The sequence below is a fragment of the Hypanus sabinus genome, chromosome 18, assembly GCF_030144855.1.
Source record: "Hypanus sabinus isolate sHypSab1 chromosome 18, sHypSab1.hap1, whole genome shotgun sequence".
NCBI classification, from domain to species: Eukaryota; Metazoa; Chordata; class Chondrichthyes; order Myliobatiformes; family Dasyatidae; genus Hypanus; species Hypanus sabinus.
Window position 1 is genome coordinate 60,277,683 of NC_082723.1, and position 11,164 is coordinate 60,288,846.

Below are 11,164 nucleotides of genomic sequence, written 5' to 3' on the forward strand. Positions count from 1 at the left end.
AACAGCAACCAAAGACTCCTCCTCAATGTGTCTGATTATTCTCTTGTTGGCAGATAACAAAAAATAAATAACCAGGAAAGGACAGGATGACATGAAATAGAACAACATGATAAAAATGCATCTACTGGCATTTATGGAGGTTTATGTAGAGAAGAATAAGAAACCTTCTTAAAGCATAAAGGAGGGATATGGGCCAAATGTATGCATTAGCATAGATAGGCTCCTTGGATGGCATGGGAAGCTGGGCAGAAGGGCCTGTTTCATTGCTGTATAACTCCATGATTCAGTGATTCTGAGGGGGTTCACAAGGCAGATGCCATAGGAAGGTTTCTCCTGATTGGCAAGTCTAGAGTTAGGGGACTTACTTTCAGAATAACATATCACTTAAATAAGAGGCCAATGAGGAAGAACTTTTTTTCTCCAGGGGATCGGGAGCCATTTGTACTCTCTGTCGTAAGAGGTTGAGAGATTAAGTCATTAATATGTTCAAGCATGAGATGGAACAGTTTTGAACTCCAAGGGAATAAATCTAGGAAATAATCCTAGACAAACATCAGAATAGTCATGATCTTACTAAATGGAAAACCACTCCGTAACCAACCCCGCGATCTGTCAGAAAAATGACCGGCAGCTATCCTTTTGGGCATTTGGGTTCTCTCTTTCTTCCCAGCCGCCAGTGTTTCTGTTGTGATGGATGTCAGACTGTTCACACGCTTTACCTCCAGAGGTTAGACCCACCTCCTGGGCAGCATGCTTGCACAGATGCATGTGTTGCCAATCACAGCACCAGTAGCCCAGGTCCCTTTTGACCTTGGATCCTGTGTTGCATGGAATTTGTATCTTCTCCCCTGCGACAGTATGGACATCCTCCGGTCCATCTGGATTGCTCCCACTTCCCAAAGATATTGAGGATGGTAGATTAACTGGCCAATATAAATTGAGCCCAGTGCATGGAAGGCAGGGTCTGAGTAGGTACATTGTATGAAAAAAGAGGATGTAACAAAATACTGTGATTAATAGGATTAGTGGGTTTTTTCTGAGAGCTGGAACAGACTTAGTGGGCTGAATAGCCTCCTTCTGAATATTAAACCCTTTTGTAAATGGTTTGAATTCTAACCAATGCATCGTTCACATCTGGCCACAAAACAGAGAACATCCCACACATGACTCCTGTGATCAAACAGTGGGTCATGACAAGGGAAGTAAAGCAGACAATTATCAGGTGTTATAGTTCTGATAAATTAGAGAAATTCATTTCTTTCTTTCTTTCTAAATCTTTTTATTAATATTAGTAATATGGACAGAATACAAATGATATATTGATAAAGAAATTACCAACATACACATTCCATTACATATGAAAAAAAAACATACATAATAGTTACAATATAAATGAGTTTACCAAGACATAAGCCATAAGATATATGTATGGACATAGTAAATCTAAATATTTCATAATGTATAATATAAAAAAACAGAAAAAAGAAAGAAAAAAAAACAAAAAAAAATTTATATAATGCAAAACTAACTAATCTAATCTAATAACTATAACTAATAAGTAATATAAAAGAAAGAAAAACAAACAAAAGAGAAGGAGAAAAAAAAAGTGGGCTGTTTATAATATCTCACAAAAATAAGTATTCATCAATGCCGTCACTTCCGGTCCTCTCAAAATACATAAGCTAAAAGCTAGGAAATCAAATGTACTTGGCACAGGGTCATATTACATCATATGAAAATGTTGAATAAATGGTCTCCATAACTTTTCAAATTTAATAGAAGTCTCAAAAGTACCACTTCTAATTTTTTCTAAATTTAAACATAACATAATTTGAGAGAACCAATTAAATACAGTGGGAGGATCAATTTCTTTCCAATTCAACAATATAGATCTTCTAGCCATCAGCGTTAGAAATGCAATCATTCGACGGGCTGAAGAAGATAAATGCTGTGAATCTAACATTGGTAAACCAAAAATTGCGGTAATAGGATGAGGTTGTAAATCAATATTCAAAACCGCAGAAATAATATCAAAAATATCTTTCCAATATTTCTCCAAAAATGAACATGACCAAAACATGTGAGTTAAAGACACAACTTCAGAATGACATCTATCACAAATAGGACTTATATGAGAGTAAAAATGAGCTAATTTATCCTTGGACATATGGGCCCTATGTACAACCTTAAATTGTATTAGTGAATGTTTGGCACATAACGATGATGTATTAACTAATTGAAGAATTCTATCCCAATTCTCACTAGAAATACTAAAACTAAGCTCTCTTTCCCAATCCTGTTTAGTCTTATAAAGGGGCTCTGAACGTATCTTCATAATTATATTATAAAGTTTTGAAATAAGCCCTTTTTGAAAAGGGTCTAATTCAAATAAACTCTCCAAAGCATCTGAAGGCACAAAATTTGGAAACGTAGAGAGTACAGAACTTAAAAAATGTCTAATCTGTAAATATCTAAAAAAATGAAATCTCGGCAAGTTATATCTGTTGGATAATTGTTCAAAAGACATGAAACAATTATCTAAAAATAAATCAGAAAATCTTAGTAATCCCTTAGTTTTCCAAGCTGAATAAGCTTGATCTATAATGGAAGGGTGAAAAAAACAATTAGATACAATAGGACTATTTAAAACGAATTGAGTCAACCCAAAAAATCTCCGAAATTGAAACCATATACGCAATGTATGTTTAACTATCAGGTTGTCAATTCGTTTCGGCAATTTAGAAAGAGCAAAAGGGAGAGAAGTCCCTAAAATAGAACCCAAAGCATAAGCTGATACCGATTTAGTTTCTAAACTCACCCAACAAGGGCCAAAAGATCCACCCCCATCTTTCAACCAGCATAACAAATATCTAATATTAGCTGCCCAATAGTAAAATCTGAAATTAGGTAATGCTAACCCGCCTTCCTTTTTTGTCTTCTGTAAATATGTTTTACCTAACCTGGGATTTTTATACTGCCATATATATGAAGAAATTTTAGAGTCAACATTAGTAAAAAAAGATTTCGGGATAAAAATTGGTATCGCTTGAAAAATATATAAAAACTTAGGTAAAATAACCATCTTAATAGCATTAATCCTGCCTATTAGAGATAGAGACAAAGGTGACCACTTAGTAAACAAACCTTTAATCTGATCAATTAAGGGTAAAAAATTAAATCCAAACAAATCTTTATGGTTCTTTGTGATTTTGATCCCTAAATAAGTAAAAGAGTCAGTAACTAATTTAAAGGGTAAATTTCCATAAATTGGGACCCGTTTATTTAATGGAAACAATTCACTTTTATTAAGATTTAACTTATACCCAGAAAACTCACTAAATTGAGCCAATAATGATAAAACTGCTGGAATGGATTTCTCCGGGTTAGAAATGAATAGTAATAAATCATCTGCATACAAAGATAACTTATGAATATCTGTCCCACGATTAATACCCAAAATATCCTGTGATTGTCTGATGGCAATTGCCAAAGGTTCTAAGGCAATGTTAAATAGTAATGGACTAAGAGGACATCCCTGTCTAGTGCCCCGAAATAGGCGAAAAAAGGGAGATCTTTGATTATTGGTAACCACTGAGGCTACTGGAGTATGATAAATCAATTTAATCCATGATATAAATATCGGACTAAAATTAAACTTCTCCAACACATTAAATAAGTAAGGCCATTCAACTCTGTCAAATGCTTTCTCCGCATCTAATGAAATCACGCATTCTGAAGTATCATGTGAGGGAGTATAAACAATATTCAACAATCTCCTAATGTTAAAAAAAGAATAACGATTTTTAATAAAGCCAGTTTGATCATCTGAAATAATTTTGGGTAATGCCTTCTCCAATCTAGATGCCAGTAACTTAGAAAAAATCTTGGAGTCTACATTCAATAAAGATATAGGTCTATAAGAAGCACAATTAGTAGGGTCTTTATCTTTCTTCAATATTAGAGAAATGGAAGCTCTATAAAAAGATTGTGGCAAATTCCCTAATCTAATGGCCTCCTCAAAAACCTTACCTAACCAAGGGGAAAGAGTAGCGGAAAAATTTTTAAAAAATTCAACTGTATAACCATCTGGACCCGGTGCTTTCCCAGAATTCATTGAGGAAATAGCCCCTTTAATTTCTACATCCGTAATAGGAGTATCCAATATCAAAAGATCATCAGATGATAACCTTGGAAAATTTAATTTCCCCAGAAAATCAGACATGGTATTATAATCTTGAGGAAATTCAGATTGATACAGGGAGGTATAGAAATCTTGAAATGCCTTATTTATCTCATCATGATTAACTGTCAGATTCCCATTCTGCTGACCAATCTTAGTGATTTGACGTTTAACCAGAGCATTCTTCAATTGACTAGCTAACAGTTTACCAGATTTATCACTATGTATATAAAAATCAGATTTAGTTTTCATTAATTGATTTTCAATCGAGTATGTAAGTAATAAACTATGTTCCATTTGAAGTTCAACCCTTTGTTTGTAAAGCTCCTTACTAGGAGCAATCGAATATTTCTTATCAATCTCTTTAATTTTATCAACCAATAAAAGAGTTTCCATCTTGATACATTTCCTCAAACCAACAGAATAAGAAATAATCTGTCCACGTATATAAGCTTTAAAAGTGTCCCAAAGTGTTCCATAGGAAATATCATCTGTAGAATTAGTTGAGAAGAAGAAGTCGATCTGCTCCTCCATAAATTTAATAAAGTCATAGTCTTGCAACAAGGTAGAGTCAAATCTCCATTGTCTAGCATTAAAAGCTGTATCCGTAAATTTCATAGAAAGTAATAACGGAGCATGATCAGAGATAGCTATAATATCATAGTTACAACCGATTACCAATGGAATAAAACAAGAGTCTACAAAAAAATAATCAATTCTTGAATAAGAGTGATGAACATGTGAGAAAAAAGAAAACTCTTTGTCATTAGAATGCCGAAATCTCCAAACATCAAAAACTCCATTGTCAGTCAAAAAGGAGTTAATACAAGTGGCCGACTTATTAGGTAAAGTCTGAATAGATAAAGATTTATCCATCAGAGGATTTAAACAACAATTAAAGTCACCACCCATTATTAACATATTCGTTTAGATTGGGTAAAGAAGTAAATAAAGACTTAAAAAAGTCAGGACAATCCACATTTGGAGCATAAACATTAACCAAAGCAACCTTTTTATTACAAAGTAAACCCGTAATTAACAAAAATCTGCCATTCAGATCCGAAAAAAATATCATGTTGAACAAATGAAATAGAGGAGTCAATAAAAATTGAAACTCCTTTTACTTTAGCATTCGAATTTGCATGATACTGTTGACCCCGCCAAAATCTAAAAAAACAAAATTTGTCCTCCCTCCTCACATGAGTTTCTTGTACAAAAATGATATGAGCATTAAGTCTTTGGAATACTTTGAAAATCTTCTTTCGTTTAATTGGGTGATTTAAACCATTAGTATTCCAAGACACAAAATTAATGGTCTGAGCCATAATTCTATAATCAACCCTTTGGTATAGAAAGGGTTAACCAACTTATAAACTCATGCACCCGGAAGAGGAACAAAAGTAGTGAGAAGACCCGGAAGTGACGACAACACAGACATATTTGAAGTTCAAAAACAGCCCGAATAAAAAAACTAACACAAACTGGTACAAAAAAAATAGAATTAGAAAACAGACCATTCCCCCACCCCCCGAGAAAAAGAGAAAAAGCCAAAATATGACTTAAAAAGAGAAAAAGTAAGACTAATCCTACCCCCATGTCAGCTGAAGAACACTCCATATAAAAAGGATATATATAAAAGAATCACCCCGACTTTAAAAATAAAATCGCTATAATAAAAACCATATTTCTAAGTATAGTTAGTTGTAAAAAGAATAAAGATATAATCACTAAAAACAATTATAACTCGGGCTCTGGCCCAGACAAAACAAAAAATATTTAAGCTGAGATAAGTGATGCCTTGTCTGGGAGAAACACGAAAAATATAAACATAATGCCATCTTAAGCAAAACCAAAAATCTTTTCCAAAAAACCACCATCTTAATCAAGGAAAAATTTACCTTCAAAGAATTAAAAATATACCTTCAAAGGAACAAAGTTAATAGACAAGTATGTAGTTAAATGATTAAAGTGTATAAGGCAAAACAATTAACATGACGCAAACACACTTTAACTTGAGTATAAAGTGTAGGATGAACCTACACCAATAACCAGATTATAATTCTGGTTTAAGAGATCGAGAACCATCTTATACGATCAGAATCATTCATTTATTAAAGACTGGTGTCTGTAGCAGTAGGGAAGTTCTCCTCCAGATATATTCTCACTTCTGAAGTTGAAAGGAAAACTTGTCGTGGAGCATTCGACGGAGAAATTCGAAGCTTCGCAGGGTATAGAAGCGCAGGTTTCAGATTTTTCTCATAACATTCAGCCATCAACGGTTTAAAAAGAAGCCTTCTTTTTAAAAGATCTGAACTAAAATCTTCGATCAGGCGGAAGGAAAAATCTTTGATTTTAATCATTCCTAGTCGACGAGCTGCTCTTATAACTTGTTCTTTGTCATGTACATAATGGAACCGGACAATTATCACCGAAGGTTTGTCTGTAACACTCAGTGATCGACGCCGAATTCTATGTGCCCAATCCAATAAAGGGGGGTTATTCGGGAAAATTGTCGGAAACGCTTCTTTTAAAAGTTGAGCAAAATATTTCGAAGGGTCATCTTTTTCTATGCCGTCTGGAAGACCAAGTATACGTACGTTCTGTCTTCTGGAGCGATTCTCAAAATCGTCACTCTTGGCTTTAAGGGCTTCCATCAGCTTAATGGTCGAAATTAAATCCTGTTGCAGTTTTCCAATAGTCAAATCTCGCTTCCGAGCTTCTTCTTGCAGAGACGTAATAAGAGCTTGTTGCTGTTTAATTACTAAATCCGTCTTAACCATGTACTCTTGAAAAGCCTTTATATCTTCTTTAAAAAATTGTTGTAGTTCAGCAAATTTTTGATTCAAAACCTCCATAAACAATTCAAAAGTTAATGGTATTTGTTGTGTCGGAGCCTGCTTTTTTCTGTTACCGTTCGGATTACGTCCGGGATCCCGTCCCTTAGACCTGAGAGACATTTCTGTTTGCATATCATCAAAAGTTCACAACAAACGCTTGGCAGTAAATCCAAAAAAAAAGAATAAAGAAACTTTCGGTATAGGTAAAAATAAGCTGAATAAGGGTGATCAAAGGTTAAAAAAAGTAAAAGTTATGGAGCGAATCCAAAACGGTACTCACTCCATGAGCGTCTCCAGCTGACTCCCCAGAGAAATTCATTGACACACATCCCATTAGCTCTTGGTGGACAGAGAGATGGAAGTTATCTTGGTTAAATATATAATAAATGTAATTTCTGTTCCCTAGGCCTTGAGAACCTTCACAAGATTACATCAGAAGGAAATTATGAGCTCCGGGTAGATCTCCGGGATCAAGGGGACACTGCTTATGCAATCTATGACAAATTCTCTATATCAGACGCTAGAAGTCGATACAAATTGCATATTGGAGAATACAGAGGAACAGCAGGTAAACTTTAAAGGTGGCAAGAAAGATAGATATTGAACTAAATGAGTATCAGTGCTCATTTTGGTCAAGAACAAGTAATCCATAACTATTCAATGACTGTTTCTCTATTTTGCTGCTCAGGTGACTCTCTGACCTACCATCAAGGTCGGCCATTCTCTACGAGGGACAGAGACAATGATGTAGCAGTGACCAACTGTGCTCTGTCATACAAAGGAGCCTGGTGGTACAAGAACTGCCACAGGGTAAACCTGAATGGGAAATATGGAGCTACAAGCCACAGCCAGGTACATATGAGTTAATTAGGGGCAAATGGGTGTGCATGGCCTGATGCTGTCATTCCCAGAGTTATTATGGAACCTAGTAACGGGGCACTGCTAACTGTGAAATCAAGGGTAACAACAATTTGATTCAGCTCCCTACCAGGTCAAAGTCAAAGTAGATGTGAAATACAGAGCAAAGCTAGAACACTGAACTGTTTGGACACCTCTCTTCCACTTTTTGACACCAAAGCCTAAAAATTTGCTAATGCAGAAAGAAATGTTTTCCATCAGTTTTTTTTTGTATATAGACCTTCCAAAAATCAACCTGAATATGATTTTAAGGACCTGCCTCCTGCTGCTGAATTGAATCAGGAGCTTCCTGTTGCACTTCAGCCTGGAGGCATCCACTCGCCCTCCTACTCTGCATGAGTGAGGCACCACCACCACCACTACCCATTGGTAACACTCCGTGTAGGTCTCCACGATCGAGGGGACACTGCTTATGCAATCTATGACAGATTCTCTATATCGGATGCTTAATATTGCATATTAGAGCATACAGAGGAATAGCAGGTAAACTTTATAGATGGTGACTAAGACATATGTTTTCTGGTAGCACTAACTTCAATGGAATGGATTTCAGAGGAAAAGTAAAACCACAGGAGATGACTTTCTTGGCTGCAGTTCCCAAAGCTCTCACAAGCCAAGTCCAATTGTAATCTAATTGGTTGGTGTCATCAGTCTGCAACACAACTATCATTTTACTTATAATAAACATGCCAACATCTGCAGGTACTGGAAATCCAAAGCTGAAGGAGCTCAGCATGTCAGGCTGTATCTATAGAGATGAATAGATAGTCAACGTTTTGGGCTGAGACCCTTCTTTAGTACTTCATAAGAACATAAACAATAGGAGCAGGAGTAGGCCATCTGGCCTGTTGAGCCTGCTCTGCTATTCAATAAGATCATGGCTTACCTGATGGACTCATCTCCATCTACCTGCCTTTTCCCCATAACCCTTAATTCCCCTACTGTGCAAAAATCTATCCAACCTTGTCTTAAATATATTTACTGAGGTAGCCTCCACTGCCTCATTGGCAGAGAAATCCACAGATTCACCAAACTCTGGGAAAAGCACTTCCTCCTCATCTCCATCCTAAATCTACTCCCCCGAATCTTGAGGCTATGTCCCCTAGTTCTAGTCCCACCTACCTTATCTTATTTATCCTGCCTGTGTCTTATCTGTCCCTTTCATAATTTTATATGTTTCTATAAGATCTCCTCTCACCCTTCTGAATTCCAGCAAGTGCAGTTCCAGGTGACTCAAACTCTCCTCAATGTCTAACCCCCTCCCCCCACCATCTCTGGAATCAACCTGGTGAACCTCCTGTGCACCACCTCCAAAGCCAGTATATCCTTCCTCAAGTATGGAGACCAGAACTGCCCACAGTTCTCCAGGTGTAGCCTCACCGGAATCCTGTACAGTTGCCGCATAGCCTCCCTGTTCTTAAGTTCAATCCCTCTAGCAATGAAGGCTAACATTCCACTTGCCTTCTTCATGGCCACCAATATAATAAAAGGAGTCTATAAAAATTGAATCTAGACCTAACTTCGTCAATATTTCCTATCCTAATTGTGGAATTTTTGCCTACATGTTGGATTGATTGTTATATTAAAGATGTGTTATTCTGGCTCTAAATTTCATATTCGTTTTTCAACAGGGCATCAACTGGTTCCACTGGAAGGGACACGAGCACTCGATTGAATTTGTTGAAATGAAACTGAGACCACATACCTTCAGAGGCCTTCAGAGAAAGAAGAGAGCACAGCAACAACACTAAATAACCAAACTAGCCGAAAACATTAAAGGTTCATAGTGTACAGAAACACCAGTAATTTAGCTCGCATTCGAGTTAATGGGCTGTATGAGCCTCGCTAGAAAAGCTCTCTCACCTTACATGGGTTTAGCTCCTCTCAGTTTAAACACCAAAGATAATTTTGACAATAATTAACATAGGTTGCTATTGCTTTTAGGGTCATAGCTTTATATATATTGCTCAGAGGGCAGGGGTGGCCTTGTATGTACATCATTACACCTGCACAGTCATCAGAGTGTATTGTCTATATTCCGTTCATCATGTTGGGGATGTGTTGCCATGGCAGTGAACGGACCAGTTGTCCTTAAAGGTTTAATGTACAGAAGCTTCGTGTTTAACTATCAGATGTATAAGCTGAATGTCTCGATGTGAATGTGGAAGTTTTACTTTGGGAACATGGAGCTTGACGTTTGTGACCTTTTACAGAAAGGGAGGTGTAATTTGAGAAAGCATTTATTGTTTTTTTTGCCATTGATTAGCAATTTCAGGGTGTTGTATTTTAAAAATCAACCACATGTTGGTTCTGTTTAGAATAGAACACAGTCATGTAAATACAAAGGAAAGCTAGGAGCCCTTCCTCTTATAAATTGTCCTTTTTGAATAGAAACAAATCTCAGCAAATTGCCTGTGAATCACACAAAGAATTAAACACAACTTTTGTAAGTTATCTCCTCAAAGATTACATTTGGATTGTTTAATTAATCATCTTCCATTTATTTAAATACCATGGCTACTGTGCTGAAAGGAAAAGAGAAAATAGTGACATACTTTTCAGGAATTCTATTTTCAAAACAAATGTAAAATGTGATATTTTTACTCTTTCAAGAATTCACAACCAAAACAATGCATTTCCTTTTCTCCTGATTAAAGGCAGTCCTAACTGTGGAAAGACATGATCACTAAACCCAAGTTACACATTACATGACCATGGTATACATTTGTAAAATAACAATTGTTTTTCACAGGGATAATTGCAATGTCTGTTTTTGTGTACCCCTAATTAAAATAAAGTAATGGTGTTTTAATGAATGATACTTGTACTTCAGTACCTTTAAGGGAAAGAGAGCGACAAATACCAAATAGACTGTCATCACTTGCAATTTCCTGAGAGAAATTATGCCACTATTCTCAATTCTCAATTCTTCGGGTTTTTACCTTTGCTAAGATCAGACCAGCTCTGATCTTACTCATTGGAAAAACATGTCAAGCCGATAGTTGGCCAACTTCAGCAGCTGTTTCTCATGTTTTTGTGTTCGAGTTAATTAGCAACACGCAATACGACTTCTTGGCCTAAGAAAATAGGTGAGATATGGGAGCACATCATCCATTCAGTAAGTCAGCATGGGCAATATGCCAAATGGACTCCTGTATTAAAAGGAAATGTGGATTTCCATCACTGAGAGCTAGTACATCATTTTAACTGTGGAGATTCTTCACAGGCC

The 11,164-nt window shown here is 36.2% G+C and overlaps 1 protein-coding gene across 10 annotated transcripts in view; it reads left to right on the forward strand.

The window, feature by feature from the left end:
• The window catches only part of LOC132407657 (tenascin-like), a 167,039-nt gene extending 156,288 nt beyond the window's left edge, over positions 1-10,751 (forward strand). For all 10 annotated transcript variants that reach the window (XM_059994459.1, XM_059994458.1, XM_059994462.1 and 7 more), the window contains 3 exons: positions 7,424-7,585; positions 7,706-7,869; positions 9,567-10,751. In XM_059994459.1, coding sequence (XP_059850442.1) covers positions 7,424-7,585; positions 7,706-7,869; positions 9,567-9,686 — 446 coding nt within the window. In that variant the 3' untranslated portion in view covers positions 9,687-10,751. The remainder of the gene's footprint in view (positions 1-7,423; positions 7,586-7,705; positions 7,870-9,566) is intronic.
• Positions 10,752-11,164: the final 413 nt, after the last annotated feature.